The sequence below is a fragment of the Orycteropus afer genome, unplaced genomic scaffold (assembly GCF_000298275.1).
Source record: "Orycteropus afer afer isolate SDZICR_OR568_19922 unplaced genomic scaffold, OryAfe1.0 scaffold00226, whole genome shotgun sequence".
NCBI classification, from domain to species: domain Eukaryota; kingdom Metazoa; phylum Chordata; class Mammalia; order Tubulidentata; family Orycteropodidae; genus Orycteropus; species Orycteropus afer.
This window is the reverse complement of record NW_006921813.1, coordinates 1,729,837-1,746,429: the sequence shown is the minus strand read 5'-3', so window position 1 is coordinate 1,746,429 and position 16,593 is coordinate 1,729,837. Positions and strand designations below refer to the sequence as shown.

General features: G+C 39.0%; 1 protein-coding gene across 1 annotated transcript in view; it reads right to left on the bottom strand.

Annotated features, from left to right (window-relative positions):
• Positions 1-13,293, bottom strand: part of ADGRG6 (adhesion G protein-coupled receptor G6) — a 186,089-nt gene extending 172,796 nt beyond the window's left edge. Inside the window, exons 1-3 of the mRNA XM_042782040.1 lie at positions 13,249-13,293; positions 9,786-9,800; positions 7,624-7,771 (exon numbers count right to left, since the gene is read on the bottom strand). Of these exons, the coding sequence (XP_042637974.1) occupies positions 7,624-7,771; positions 9,786-9,800; positions 13,249-13,293 (208 nt within the window). The remainder of the gene's footprint in view (positions 1-7,623; positions 7,772-9,785; positions 9,801-13,248) is intronic.
• Between the last annotated feature and the right edge of the window lie 3,300 nt (positions 13,294-16,593).

The window sequence follows — 16,593 nt, the reverse complement described above, 5'->3', positions numbered from 1 at the left end:
AAACCCACAGACAAGTTTGTCCTGCTGTTGGAGACCTCTCTTATCCCCCCCACCTGGGTCCCTGTGGCTGACTGTTCCTCTGTCTGTCTTCCTGTCTTTTAATCCTCTTTCTCCTGCTCTTCTGGCCTGCTTCTTTGGGCGTCCCTGAGTTTCCCCTCCTCACCTAATCCCTTCGGCTGATTGCTCTTCTCATATACTTGATTGGATATGTTAAAAAGGGAAATGGAATTTGCTCAGCAGAAACACAGGCTTTTGTTTCAAGCCCTGTATGGAGACATTAGGGGCTTAGGTAGAAAACCTGAGCCCCGGCCAGTACTACTGAGGGAACAGAAGATTTGCATTTGAAGAGGACATGAAGAGAAAAAATGACTGTTTGGCCCTTTAAATTTCGAGCAAGCAGACTGGTTTTGGGTGCATCAAGGCAGGAAAGACATGGTCCATGAGAGAAACTCCTTCCAGGACTGAAAGTTAAAGGAAGCCAGCGAGGAGTTAGCTTGTATGCTACTCGCTTGTGACCACCTGGGTCCACCTGAGTAGAAATGAGGGAAGAGCAGCAATAAAGACACGGGTTGAGTTTGGTACTCTTTGACTTAGGCCACAGAGGCTGGGGATGAGAGGAAGGGCTGGCTGGTCTGAAGTTCAAGGAGCTATGAGCCTATGGGCATTGAAACAGTCCCTGAGGACTGAGGATGTGAGAGAAGGTGAGGGCTGATCTGAAGTGAAGGGAAGAGTGTGACTCCCAAACCCGGCAGCTGGTACCCATGACCTAGCTGGGATGGCTAGGGCTGAGCTGACCAGAACCTAACCAAATGAAGAAGAAGATGTTTGACACTGAGCTGGTGTTAAGTTGCTGCAATTTGATAGTTTGTGCTGGGCTGGACTTTGCTTATTTATGGATGCAGATGCCCAAAAGTTTCCAAACAGAACAGAAGATGCTTCTGTGAGAAAGGAACATGTTTGTCTCCTCACAGCACTGGTTTGATAGGGATGGGTGAATTAGAAATTGGCTATCAAAAATGAGGGAAGATAAAGGCATGAAGTGGCTGGCTTACACACTTTCATGGTTGTGGTTATTCTTAACCTAATGGTGAAGGGGATGTTAATTTTTGAACTATAAAAGGAATAATGGCTAGAAAAGCCAGGGGGTGGCCTGCGGTATAGTAAATTACATGGTGTGGCTTTTCTAGCCATAAGTCTTCGTAAACTCCATGGTAGAATTTGCCGTGAGCAACTGAGTAGCTCCTGATTGTTAACCTTATCCACCTGGGGTATTTCCGTTGCGAGAGGCACCAAGCAATCTTCTGGGAAGTTCGCTCTCTCTCAGGTGTTTAGAATTCTGAGGTTGGGATTGGTTAGTTTGACCATTCTGCCAGGCTCAAGGAGCCCTTCAAGAGGCAGAAGGAATCTCTCACTCCTGGCTGAGAGATGCGAGCAACACAGAGAGACATGCACTGCTGAGAGACACTGAGAGAGACTGTCGGCTGAGAGACGATGGACTGAGAGAGACTGAGTGTGTTCCTGAACTTGAATTATAGCCTGTTGCTTCCCTAAAAACCCCATAATCTGTGAGTTCTGTGTGGCCACCGCAGTGAATTATCGAACCCAGCAGAGAGGTGGTGGATGCTGTGGGAGGAACGGTTGGTGTCAGGGTTGATGAAAGGGCTGAAGGGAGGCAGCATGTCTTGCCTCACAGGGATAGGCCTTGGGCTACTGATGGTGAGTCTGTCTTCCTCTTGTGGGGTTAGAGGAGGTCAGAAGATGTGGCCTTCCTGCTCCTTTGGCAACCGCAAATGTTAGCTAATAATTTAAAACATTTTAATCTGGATTAAAAAATATAGATAATTTATCATTATATGCAAAACAGTTTTCACATTACAACCTGTTTTCACTTTTTATATAAATTTAGAAATATTAATACTAAAATGATTTAAACAACACTGGTAGACTTCATAAAAGGATTATTTTTCTATGCTTTTGAAAGATTTTTGATTAAATATGAAAAAAAGTGTGTAAAAAGAAAACGTGAATGTAACACTTAAATACATATTGTAATGTAACTGACACTAGGGAATGACTGCTCGTTAGTTGGTTTGAAATTGCTACTGACCTAAAGGCTGGCAGTTAAGTCACCCAGCAGCTCCAAGGAAGAAAAGCCCTGGCGGGCTGCTTTGGTAAAAATGACAAGCCAAGAAAGCTTAATGGAGTAGTTCTACACTGTGACACATGGGGTCGTCATGAGTCAGAGGCTGACTCAGATGGTAGCTAACAACATGATCATGAAAAATATTCAAAACAACAAAAAAAGCACAAAGCCCGTTCTGCCCAATCACCTGCTCTGCAGAACTATGCTGTGGTCTGGACTAGAAAGCCCACAAATCAGGCCAGACTGTACCTTCTGAAACATTTTGCCTTTGAGCCGTTGAGGTATCACAGATATCAAAATAACATTAAATTTTTGAAACAATCTGCTGATATCACTGATCTTTGGGAAAGCAGGGAGGCTCCTCCCTCGGTGCTGGTGACTAAGGCTATCAGTGTGGAAACACGCTGCTGGCTGCCTAGGAATTCACTGGCAGTTTGTTTCCCACTCTACTTGGAGGCATACCCTCTGTCCGCCTGAGGCATCATTAGTCATCTCCAGAGTCCTGGAGTATCATGACACACAAAGAGAAATGATGATCTCAAACGCCTTTTCGAGATTCTTATCAAGAGGAAAAGAGTCAGAGGCACAGTTGTGAGGAATAGAAAATCATACCATTCTCTCTCTTCTATAACTTCACTGGCCATTTCTTTAAAAACATGTTTCATTTTTCTTTTAACCAAAGAAATTTATTGAGTTTTTTCCCCTCAAATTACTGAAGTAACACACATTCAGTTAATAAGGCAAAGAATTCCAAACCAAAACCAAACCAACTGCCATGGAGTTGATTCCAACTCATAGCGACCCTACAGGATAGAGGAGAACCGCCCCACAGGGTTACAAGGCTATACATCTTTAGGAATGCAGACTGCTTCATCTTTCTCCTGCGGAGGGGCTAGTGGGTTTGAACTGCCAGCCTTTTGGTTAACAACCGAATGCCTTAACCACTGTACCGTAAGAGTTCCTTGCAAATAAGTCAAATTGTGTAAAGTTCCATCTTCTTCCTTTCCTTCTCCCAACCCCATGTCTCATGATAAGAGCCAAGTACGTATCACTCCATGTTTTATTAATATGCTTATCCAGTCTTATACAAACATATGTACAAATAATAGCATCCCAGTTTTGTAATACAGCCTATTATAAAACTGGGATAATTATATATATTTTTTCATTTGCTTTTTTTGCTTTGAATTTCTCCAAATGGCTGATACTATACCCTTTCTTTTATAATTATTCTTATTTGGTAAAAATATATACAGCAAAAGGTATACCATTTCAATAATTTCTACATGTAAAATTCAGTGATATTGATTAAATTCTTCAAGATGTCCACCAATTCTCAATCCTTTTCCAACTCAATTTGCTTTTAATTTAATAATATTATCATGATCATCCTTCCAAGTAAATATATACATTTTGACCACATTGGTTTGAATGGCAGAACAGTATTTTATGGTGTGATTGCAGAATAACTTATATAACTATTTTCTTGTTGATGAACAAGTAGATTCTTTTCCAATTATTTGCTATTACAATGCTACATTACATATTGGCAGCCATATCACCCTATATATTTATTATGTTTTTATTTCTATAAGAGAGACATCTATGTGTGGGAGTGGTATGTCAAGCAATATGTTGTTGTTATGTGCCGTCAAGTCGGACCCGATTCATAGAAACCCCTCCTTGGGTTTCCGAGGTGGTATCATTACAGAAGTAGATTGCCCAACCTTCCTTCCAAGGAGTGGCTGGTGGGTTTGAACTGCCAGCCTTCTGGTTAGCAATCAAGTGCCTTAGGCACTACACTACCAGAGCTCCTGTCAAGCAATATACTTATTCTTAATTTTCAAAAAACTGTTGTCCAATTTCTTGCCCAAAAGATTAATCAAAGTGACTCTTTTCCCAACCACTTTGATAAAACTTGATGTTATAAACAGCACTGTGTTGTTTTAATTTTCACTTCTGTGGGATCAGTTTAAGTAATCCACTGTTTTATTAATAGTACTATTAAAAGTTATGTTCCTTACTTATGAAGAGACAGTGTATTCTACATTAGTTTTCAAAATCCTGAAGAAGAGCAACCCAGTATATTATTTGCTTTTTTAGTGTCCTATGAAACTACAAATGTTAACTTACCTATTAAGAGGCTTAACACTGCAGTTCTATTATATGAATTAAACTACAGATGTTATCTGAATCAAACTATAGAAGCTATCCATAGGATTCTAATTCTAATTTATAATCATTTGAACTAAGTGTCAATTGTTACAATCAAAAGACGTTTGCCCACCCTCCAACCTAGCATCCCAGTCCACTGAACAAAGCAATGACAATCAAGAAAGTAACCAAAACTTGCACAGATTATTATTACTAAAGGACAAAGTGATAGAGGGGATGAATTGGAGCACACCTGCCGCCATACTGTCAAGTCAATTCTGACTCATGGCAACCCCATGTGTATCAGAGTGGAACTGGATTCCATATGGTTTTCACTGGCTGACTTTTCAGAAGTAGACTGCCAGACCTATCTTCCATGATTTAGGGAGACAGGAAGGCTTATTTTATAGGATAAAAATGGTCATATTTACATTGATGTCTGAATGTCAAAAAAGATCCAGGTGTATGAGGGTTAGGGAGAAGAAACTACTGGGAAGGCCCAATGAAGGAACAGAAAGGCCGATGCCTCTAGAAAATAGTGCAATGAACACAGAGCAGGAGAGCGGATGGATTATAAAAACTGAGGGAGATACAGGGGTAGGGATCAAGTGTCCTGTGTCCGTGTGTGAAGTCTGCGATGTCTATTACAATTATCTCTGAGCTGTGGGGCACTACAGTTAAAGTGCTCAGCTGCCATTCAAAAGGTCAGAGGTTCTAATCCACCAGCTGCTCTGTGGGAGGCAGATATAGCAGTCTCGGAAACCCTATGGGGTAAAGCAGTTCTACTCTGTCCTAGAGGGAGTCTGTGAGTCAGAATTGAATCAGCAGCAGTGAGTTTGTTGTCTTTTTATTGGTTATACATCTAAGGACAAGCTACCAAAGAGGGGATTTTAGAGAACAGACACGTCCAGCACTAGAGACACAGACAGGAGATAGTGATATCAAGATGCCATTTAAAGCCACTGGGCTTGATGAGATCACCTAGGAGTCATCTGGAGAAGTGAAAGTCAAAGAATATGTATACAGAGCTACAACATCACAGTTACACACTAAATGTTCTTCAAAAATACAGTGGTACTATACTCTCATTTATGCAAGACATAAGACTTTGAAAATTAGGTATCTCTGAAGTTGCAATGTGCATTATTTTAACCAGGTTGGGAGTTCACTGTAAGGAATCTAGTGCTGAGTTCTTATGAGGAAAAAAATGTATATTAAAATGCTAACAATAACCCCTAAGGTATTTTTGTGAGTTCAGATCATTTATGTGTCAGGTGGTGGCACTTTAAGTGACCTATGGCTAAAAGTTCCGGCTTCATGAATGAACACAGAAAACTGTCACCAAACTTTCTGGCAGGCACACAAAGAGCTGGGTAATGAGAGAAGTCAAGTAAAACAAATTATCTTATGAGATAGTAACTTGCCAACAGATTTAAGTACTTTGAGAATGTGAGCCTCCTTAAATTGTGGACCCTAAGTGCTCCTCTTACCTCACCCTAGTGATGTAGGATTGATGACAGATATCATAGTGATTTGTGATAGATCCTGAAAAAAACAGAGCAAGGGCTATCTCTTTAGCAGGATGGAATAATTAGCAAATTCCTTTGTTAGAGCAGGAAGTAGTCCGCAATCCCTAGGTGGTGGTGGTTGTTGGCTGCAATTCTGACTCACAGTGATATACCATATGACAGAGTAGAACTGCCCCATAGGATTTTCTTGGCTGCAACCTTTACGAAAGCAGATCACCAAGTCTTTCTCCCAAAAATCCACTGGGTGGGCTCAGAAGAACCCTAATCTTTCTGTTAACAGCTGAGCACTTAACTTTTGCACCACCCGGGCTTCTTCCAATCCCTTGTAGATGAATACAGGGTAGAATACTCAGTAAGCAAAGTAAGGTGGTGAAATCCATGTGAAATTGTTCACTATAAATTAGTAAGTAAGCACACGTAAGCCTGTGCTTACCTTGCTTACTGGGTACTCTGTCCCCTTCAGGGATTGTAAATTTGAAAAGAGGATTTGATTCTGTAGAAAGGTGCTGTGGGGTTGGCAGAGAGAAAGGCGCCAGCCATAACCAGAAGCAGAATCTCTGATGTGGAGACAAAAAGTAAAATTGTTCACTATGGATTATAAGGTAAGCACATGCTTACCTTATTTATTGGGTAATTCAACACTGCATACAGATCCCACATTTCTTTCTTTTCAGGTCTCTTTACAAGTTTATTTTCACTTTCAAGCAGTGACTCAGTATCAAAAAGAGTGACTTTCTAAGGAAATTGAAACAAAGACCAAAATTTCCCTCAAAGATCCCTTCCCTAGGGATTTTCCTTGGTGGCTTGGGAAAAAAAAAAAGTATTAATGTATTAAATACAAGTTGAACGTCTTGACCCAAGAAAAAGCAATTTTAGCAGAGACTCTATCTACATGAATATGTAAAAGCGTAATTTATAAGAACACACAGATATTATAAATATGGAATATAAAAAACCTTGATTAAATCCCAAGTGAAAAATACATATGACATGGTAAGTAATTATTTTCTTACTTGACATTTTACTTTTATTCTAAAAAATAAAGATAATACACTGAATCAATTCAACAGGAAAAGAAAATAGAATTTTGGGCAATGGTCATCTGCGTGGTGACAAAATCAAGTAATGAAGAAAAAGTTTACTTTTAAACACGATGCACATTTCTCAGACTCTGGCTTATTCATATAGTTAGCTGTTTGTAGAAAATTTCATTTCAACAACAGCTAAAAGGACTTTGTTTCAAAACTCAGGGAAAAAATGTAATCACAAAAATTAGGTATTTTAATTCCACAAAAATACTGTATTTTAAAATTAACTTCATACCATTTTAAATAAACTAAATTGCACAATCTAAACAATTTCAAATTCCAATTTCATACTGTAATATGCTAATAATATCAAGATGAACTTAAATGTCAAGTCTATACATAAATAACTTGAAAAAAAAGAGAAGTTAGTGTTGTGTTTGTTCAATAGAAGAAACAGCTAGCATTTATTCCATACCAGATACGTACCTATTTCATCACTCAGTATGGGCTAAATAAGTAATATTAAAAGAAGCACAGCAGAGTTTAAAGAAATACATTCATTCCAAAGTAAACCAATGGTCGAAATAATAGTATTGACATAGAACCCAGAGAACAGAGAAGAGCAATGGACAGAAAAAACCTGTAAGGATAGAAACAGAATGAGAGCATAATAAATAAAGTGAAGATGTCTTAAATAAGCAGCACACTTCCAGTGAAGGCAATGGAATCATGATCAAATTCAGGGTGTGAATGGGAGAGTCAATCTTACCTGAGTGAGGAACACATATGATACACACAGCAAATAAGAACAGAAGAGGACCTGGCTTCCATTTCCAATGATAGCTCCACATTCGACCTGCATGCAACATCCTGCAATGGAGCAAAGTCACACTCAGGGCACAGTAGTCAGTAAATCCCTATAACATTAAGAGAAAAAGTGTAGCTTTCCAAGAGGTACCAGAAAATAGAAACCTTTTTCAGTCTTGCTTCCAAATAAGAAGGGACTTAAAAGATGATGATGAACTAATTACTTCCATTAAGTTAATTCAGCCGTTGTCATAGAGTACATCCCAGCTCATGGAAAACCCATGTGCTGCAGAGCAGGACTAAGTCCACAGGGTCCTCTTGGCTATAATCTTTACAGACGCAGATCACCAGGCCTTTCATGTGAGGCACCACGAGGTGGGTGGAACCACAAACCTTTAGGTTACTTCTTTATTGTTAGCTGCCATCAAGTCAATTCCAACTCATGACCCCATGTGGTCAAGTGCAAACCACTGTGTGCCCCCTAAAGACCTGGAGGCATAATGCCTAAGGCATTTGACTGCTAACCAGAAGGCTGGCAGTTCAAACCCACCAGCCACTCCTTGGAAGGAAGGGTAGGCAATCTACTTCGGTAGAGACACCACCTCGGAAACCCAAGGAGGGGTCTCTATGAGTCAGATCGACTCAACTGCAATGAATTTGGTTTAAAGACCTTTACAGGAGCTCTGGTGGAGTAGTGTTTAAAACATTTAGCTGCTAACCAAAATGTCAGTGGTTAGAATCCAACCACAGGAGAAAGTTGAGGCAGTCTGCTTTTGTAAAGATATATAGCTTTGAAAACTCTAAGGGGCAGATCTGCTCTGTCCTATAGGGTCGCTGTGTGTTGAAACTGACTCTATGACAGTGGGTTTAGTTTTGGTTTCGAGGGACCTTAAAGGTAAGTAAGCAAAAGGTAAAAACAAAACCATGTACAGCAAAACCTGTGGAAGACGGAACCTGTGGAAGTTTCCTGGCACAGAAGGACAACACAAAACGGAAACAAAGTAGGATTCTTAGCAGAGAGGGGTAATAAGAACCCTGACAGAGGCTGAAAACATGTAAGACCCACAAAAACATGGCAGTCCCATCAAGTCTTGGCTGTCACAGATTTTATTGTATTTTATTTACTAAGTCTTCCCACCTTCCTTTTCAGAGTATATATAATAGAGGATTTCTGCATGAACGAGGGAAACACCCAGACAAGGAAAGAAATGATTTATTAAAAAAAAGAATAGAAAAATTTCAGCTTCAGCATCAACAGAAGCCCATCTGGATAGCAAGGAGATATTTATATCAATCTCCCCTATACGCTTCAGAAATTTTGACTTTAAGAAAATGTTTTCATTTTATAATATCTGCAACTTTACAAATGGAAAAATTAAAAATAAAATTATATTGCCCAAGCCCTTTTCTTTCCCCTAAAATGAAACATGGGAACATTCATTTAAAAAAAAAAAAAAAAAAAAAAAGATTAATTTCTTTATAAAACAATAGCCATCAATGTTTTTAAATGGCTAGTAGATCACAAGTATGTGTCAGACCCGACTCATAGCAACCCCTCCTTGGGTTTCCGAGGCAGTATCACTACAGAAGTAGATTGCCCAGTCTTCCTTCTGAGGAGTGGAAGTTCAAACCCACCAGCCTTCTGGTTAGCAGTCAAATGCCTTAGGCACTACACCACCAGAGCTCCCACTATAGAAACTAGTAAATGACATTAGATGGAGCCACAGTGTTTTGAAAAGTCTCATAATCCTTCTGTACAATGATTTCATGTTTAAAGTGAAAATTATATTTCACATTGATTTAGATAGGAACATCCATACTATCTTGGCTCAAAATGATGGTATGCTAATTTTCATTAACTCAAATCATCAAAGGAGACAAGTCAGTGAAAGGGGCATCAAGAATAAAAGTCAGTCACTAAAAGGGACCACAGGTGTATTAGTTAGCCAGAGAGTCATGAAGCAGGCAGGCAATTAAGGAACAGTAAGGAATCTCCAGAAAAATCTTAAGATCCCCAATAAACGAGTGTTAGCTTTATAATCAAGGATAACTGAGAGTCATGTGATTTCTGTGAAGAAAGGCAACTAACAAGACACTTTAAGGTCACAGTCATATCTTCCTTACCTGATGGGTACTTATCTGGAGAAAAAGGTGTAAAGAGAAAAAAGTAGAAAGAAAAGACTCGATTAAGCTAAAACAAGCATCAAATAATTCTTGAACTTGACTCAAGCTTACATTTCCTAATAGTCTCTTATTGTGAGAAACCACACAGTAGAAAAGAGGGTAAGCTTGATAATCAGGCAGACCTGAGTTTGCTATTTGCAAACTGTGCAACCCTTGGAAAATTTTACTTGACCACCTTGTGCTTCTTACTCCACTGGCACCTACTCCAAAGAGTTGGTGAGATGATTAAATAAGGTAATCTTTTAAGAATAGTGCACAACACTCAGAAAGTATTCCATTTACTCACCACTGTCCAGTCCATTCTGGCTCACAGCAATCTTATAGGACAGAGTAGAACTTCCCCATAGAGTTTCCAAGGCTATAATCTTTATGGAAGCAGACTGCCACATCTTTCTCCCATGGAGCAGCTGGTGGATTCAAACTTCCAACTTTTTGGTTCACAGCAGAGCAGTTAACCACTGCACCACCAAGGCTCCAAATAAATACTAGCTATTACCAGAAGGTTGGCGGTTCAAACCCACCAGCCTCTCCTTGGAAGGAAGATGGGGCAATCTACTTCCGTAGTGATACTACCTTGGAAACCCAAGGAGGGGTCACTATGAGTCAGGTCCGACTCAACGGCACATAACAACAACAACATTATTATTGTTACCACCATCCCAGATGTTCTAATATAAGCTTGGTTATCTTGTCCACAGTGAAATCAACAGAAAAGACATAAACAAGAATGGACATAGATATGCCAACACCAAAAACTGACTTTGTGGCCACTTTCGGGTTCACATGTGAACAAAAATGAAATTGATCATTCACATCTGCCATAAATACAGAAATTTTGAGTAGTGTCTGAAACTCAAAGCAGGCTTTCATACTCACCAAACTCTAAGTTCCAGAAGAAAGCATCCCTAATGGAAATATTAAACTTAGAAAAGGCTAAGCTCTGAATAGTATTTTTTGTGTTGGAAGGTAAATAATAATAATGATGGATATGAACTCTGGAATGTCACATACTTATATTCTGGTTTCTCAACTAACTGTGTGGTTTAGGGGACAAGTAGCCATTTCTTCTTCTGTAAATAGAATGCTATTCATCACAAAGAAACAGAAGTAATAGTATAAAGTAGCTCTGGTGACATGAAGGGTGAGGCATTTGACTGCTAACCAGAAGGTTCGTGGTTCAAACCCACCTGCTGCTCCATGGGAGGAAGATAAGACAATCTACTTCCGTCAAGATTTACAGCCTTTGAAACTCAATGGGAGTCACTATGAGTTGAAATCGACTTGATACCAATGAGTTTGGTTTGGTTTTTGGTAAAGGGCTTTAAAAAGTGTTGTTGTATGCCACGGAGTAGATGCCAACTCATAGCAATCCTATAGGACAGAGAAGAACGGACCCAAAGTGTTTCTAGGCTGTAATCTTTACAAAAGCAGACTACTTGGTCTTTTCTCTAGAAGAGCAAGCAGTTGGTAGGTTCAAATTGCCAACACAGAAGCAGAGAGGTTAACCATGGTGCCACCAAAAAAAAAAAAAAAACCAAACTCACTGCCATTGAGCCAATTTTGCATAGTGACCCCTTCTCGGGTTTCCAAGGTGGTATCACTACGGAAGTAGATTGCCCAATCTTCCTTCCGAGGAGTGGCTAGTGGGTTTGAACTGCCAGCCTTCCGGTTAGCAGTCAAATGCTGTATGTACTATGCCACCAGAGCTCCCATGGTGTCACCAAGGCTCCTTTAAAAAAAAAAAAAAAAAAAAGAGTAGCTACCATTAAGGCAATAAACTGTCAAACAAAGTTCACCCCTTTGGAAGGATGGGCTCATTCCCACTGATGCCAGAGGAAAAGAGGTATTTTCCATTCACACAGTAATGAGTATGCTTTGAAAACAAAAGCACAATTACATATTCAAAGCAGTTTAAAGCTGGAAGAGGCAATGATGAAGTCCAGCCTCATTTCACAGAAGAGAAAACTAAGGCTCAGAGACATGAAAGGACAAATCAATCAAAGCTGGCTGTCAGCCTTACAGGTACTAACAGAAATATCAGTCCAAGAGAACTCCCAGCTTTACCCTCCAAACCAAACCACTCACTGCCTTTGAGTCGATCCCAACTCATAGCGACCCCTCCTTGGGTTTCTGAGGTGGTGTATCTACAGAAGTAGATTGCCCAATCTTCATTCTGAATGGATGGTGGGTTTGAACTGCCAGCCTTCTGGTTAGCAGTCAAATGCCTTAGGCACTAGACCATGACAATTCTTTACCATCAGTAAACGAAAAATGGTCCTCTCCTAGTTCATGTGCTCTCTAAACAATACTCATGGATTCATGCTCATTAGCTTGGCTACACTCCACACTTTCCAGTTTATTTGCCATGCAACTTCTCATTGCTACTCAAGGTTCTGACGGTTACAGATTCCATATTCAATCTTGAAGTTTTTCTATAAACGCTGCCTGCAATTCTATCAGGCAATAGCTGCAGATGATGACAAAGGGCTTGATGTACTCCAGTCCTCAAGACTCCATTACTTTGCACAGGAAAGGAACCCAGGACAGGGCAAGCATTTGTAACTCAACATAAACCATATGACATGCCAACTTTCATCCACTTTATGGTTTACTAAAGAACAGAAACAAATAAATTAAGAAGAGACCGGAGGAAGGACAGCACTATGTGTTTCCTCAGGGGATCACTTAGCAAAGACATATCCCTGAGATTAAAGCTGTCTTCTCACAAGAATGGAAAATCCTGAGTAGGGTTACTAAGGTTCTAAATAGGAACTATGGAAAACAGTACAACCTTGAGTCCAAGTTGGATTGTGGCCTCAAAGTTCTATTGAAGAAAGCAGGACTATTTTTACATAAAAGAAAATTTTTGGACTTCGAGAACCTGAAAGAAATGTAAAGATTATGAGCTGAAACCCATCATCTCAGAGGTGTAAAAACTAAGACACTAAACTATGTGCCCAAGATTACATAACTAGGTGTGGGGAGGGGAGGACAAAAGGTCACCCGTATCCTGGCTTCCGACCCAGCTGTCCACTGTGAGAACCAAGCTGCCTCTACTGCAAACTCACTCTCCTTGTCAATCTGTACAAGCTACCAAATACAATATGCTGAGTCCTGTTAAAGGAAGTTTCAGAATTTAATCCTTGTAGACGTGACTTTATTCAAATGCATCACTAACATAATCTAAAAAAATCTCTCATCTCTCTACTCCTATAGGCTTTCCCAAAAATCACAATTTAAATAGAAATTGATGAAGAAATTTTGAAATTAGTGGATAAATCTATATTGTACTAATTCTATTAAAATTAACAACAGTGAGAGTTAACTTCCTTCCCACCATCCCAACTGCATCTCTCTGGCAAATCTTTTCATAAAGAGACGTGAAGAGTGCCAGAAAGAATACCTTAATTCTTGCCGAGTGAAAAGAACGGCAATTTGCTTTATTCATGTCTGCTTTTAACTGTATTTTTTCTGCTGTTAAAGATCATGTTCTAGAGACTAAGCAATGGATAAAAGAAAAAGTGCTATTCTGTTACTCAGTCTAAATCCTTTAATTAAGTTAGAGTCACCACACCCTGCAAAGAGGCTAAAAGATATACTCTTCAAATCTGCCCAAATCTTATCTCTACCAAGCAGTAAAAGGCATATCTGGTTGTACTACACCAAAAACCAAAAATCAAACTCACTGCCCTGGAGTCAGATGCCACTCATAGCCACTCCTCCTTGGGTTTCCCAGGTAGTCTGGAAGAGTAGTGCCTAAGGCACTTGACTGCTAACCAGAAGGCTGGTGGTTCAAATGCAGCAGCCACTCCTCGGAAGGAAGTCTGGGCAATCTACTTCCATAGTGATACCTCCTCGGAAACCCAAGGAGGGGTCGCTATGAATTGGATACGACTCCACGGAAGCGGGTTTGTTTTTTTTTTTCTTTTTTGCTTGTCACTAGGGAAGCAGATTGCCCAACCTTCCTTCGGAGGAGTGGCTGATGGGTTTGAACTGCCAGCCTTCTGGTTAGCAGTCAAATGCCTTAGGCACTGCTTTGAGAAATACACAAACACACACAACTGTAAATTGGGGAATTCTGAATAGAAGGTGGATATCCTGGCTGTGCTATCATTTGACACTGTTGATAGGTGTCATCAAGTCAATTTCCAACTCACAGTAACCCTATGTCACAAAGTGGAACTGCCCCATAGGGTAATTTTTCTTTCTCCCAAAAGTGGCCAAGCTCTTAACCTCTGCACCACCAGGGCTCCTTTAATGCACTATAGCTGTGCAGAATGCTACCACTGGGGAAAACAGTAAAGGGTACACAAGATCTCTCTGCATTATTTCTTACAATTACATATAAAGCTACAAGTATGTCCATAAAAATTTGAACTAAAAAAGTCAACCCTTAATGACTTATGTATGTATGTGAAGCCTTAATGTATGTAACTTATATAACTTACTCTCCCATGGTTTGGGAGGAAAAGTATACCTATCTGAAATATGATGTTGGAGAAGAATATTGAAGAAATCATGGACTGCCAGCAGAAAGCAAAAATCTGTCTTGGAAGAACTACATACAGCCAGAATGCTCCTCAGAAATGAGGGTGGCGAGACCTCATCTCACTCACTTTGGCCACATTTTCAGGAGGGCCCAATCCCTGGAAAAGGACACCATGCTTGGTAAAGCAGAGGTCAGCGAGAAAGAGGGAGACCCTGTATGAGATGGATCGCCACAGTGGCTGCAACAATGGGCTCCAATACACCTAGGATTGTGCGATGGCACAGGTCTGGGGAGTGTTTTGTTCTTCTATATGCAGGGTCACTTCATGAGTCAGAAAAGACTCAAGAGCACCTAACAACAAAAATACGTGGAGAGAGAGAGAGAGAGAGAGAGAGATGGAAGGAGGGAAGCAATGCTAAACAAATGAGGAAAACATTTACAATCAGTGAACCTGGGTAGAGGCAGACAACTGTTCTTGGTGTTCTTTTTATTCTTGTAATTTTTCTGTAGGTTGAAATCATTTATTAAAAAGTTAAATACATACAGACATTTGCATGGAGTTGTCAGTGTTTATCTCCTGATACTCATCAATACTGAATGCTGTTGCTTTAATCAGTGTCAATTTAATAAGACATATGTCTCATTTGGATTTCCTTTATTTGCAGTGACAAGTCATTTTTATAGTTTTCTATCACAGTATAAATAGTTCTCTTAACTGATTTGTGATTTTATATGTTAAGCCTTTGTCTTATTTCCTACAAATGTTTTAAATACATTAATCTTTAAGGGTTTTTTTTTTTTTCTTTTTTTTTTTGAAGCATTTCAAATAATTCCATCCTAAGTAATGAGTTCTGGCGGTGCAGTGGTTAAAACATTCGACTACTAACCAAAAAGATTGGCTGCTCAAACCCTCCGGCTGCTACATGGGAGAAAGATGAGGTAGTCTAGTTCCTTAAAGATTTACAGCCTTGGAAACCTGATGGGGCAGTTCTACTCTGTCCTAGAGGGTTACTGTGAGTCAGAATCACTAGATGGCAGTGGGTTTGATTTTTTTTTTTTTTTTTTTAAGTTTTGTATATAAAGTAAATTAAGATACTCAGGTAGCCACATTCAAGTTATACTGGCATTTGTAGTTAGGACTGCTAGTCTTTAAATTTTATTGACCTAATCACTCAATATGTATAATTTGTAATAAATGTCACCCGATTAGAAATAAAAAAGGAAAAACAACGTTTTTGCCCACACTCACCACACACCTTGAATAAATATTTTTCTATTTAGTCTAATGCTAAAGAAAGTCTAGAAACTCTTCATCTTCCCATCAGAGATGTAAACTCTTTGTAAGATAGTTTGGGCAGTTAGAGAAATGGTCGGGTTTAAGGAAGTACTTGTCAGTTTATTTTTAATATATAAACTGATTCTCTTTGAAATCATTATTTTCAGAAACCATATGACATGTCTAGTAAGGCAGAAACTACAGGCTTCTAATACTTCCCCTGAGCCAAGAGACAATAGCCTCATTCACCATTCACACTGGAAGAGCACAATGTCATGTAATTTATATAAAGCCTTAAATGGAACAGTAGCTTCATGCAGCTTCAGACCAATTAATGCAAGTCTTGCTAAATCTATTAAACTTCTTAGTGTACAAAAACCATGCAGCCACTACAACTGCAAAACATATTTATAGTTTGTATTTCAGAACATAACAATATATATATACTCTCTCCACAAGAGGAAGGTAAAAAATATAATTAAATAGTTCGTGTTCTTGAATCTATTAAAATTAAAATAGAAAAGATCTTTCCCCAATTTAACATTTTTCAACAAGAAAATGGGAATATTTGCCTTGGACAAACTGATATATTATTTCCATATATTCTACCATACTAAGATCTAAAAAGAATCTTAAACCATACATTATGAATTTTAAACAGCAAAAGGGAAAAAAATATAGCTAAAAACTAGTAAGGAATGGAAAAACTTTCAAATAACTCAACAAAGAAACTAAAATGAAAACACTAAACTAATATTTATATGATTGGCTATTCATGCTTTTACTTTATGATAACATGATTTTTTTTTAATCATGTGTAATTGAAACGGACTAATATCTTCACGTTTGTTTTCACATAATTTAATTTCACTGTCAGGAAATTTTTTCAGTAACTGTTGATCAGTTTCACATCTTTCACTTTAAAAACCAGTATTCATAATTTTTATATGTAGTACCATTTTCTTTCTCCCATAAGATCCAAA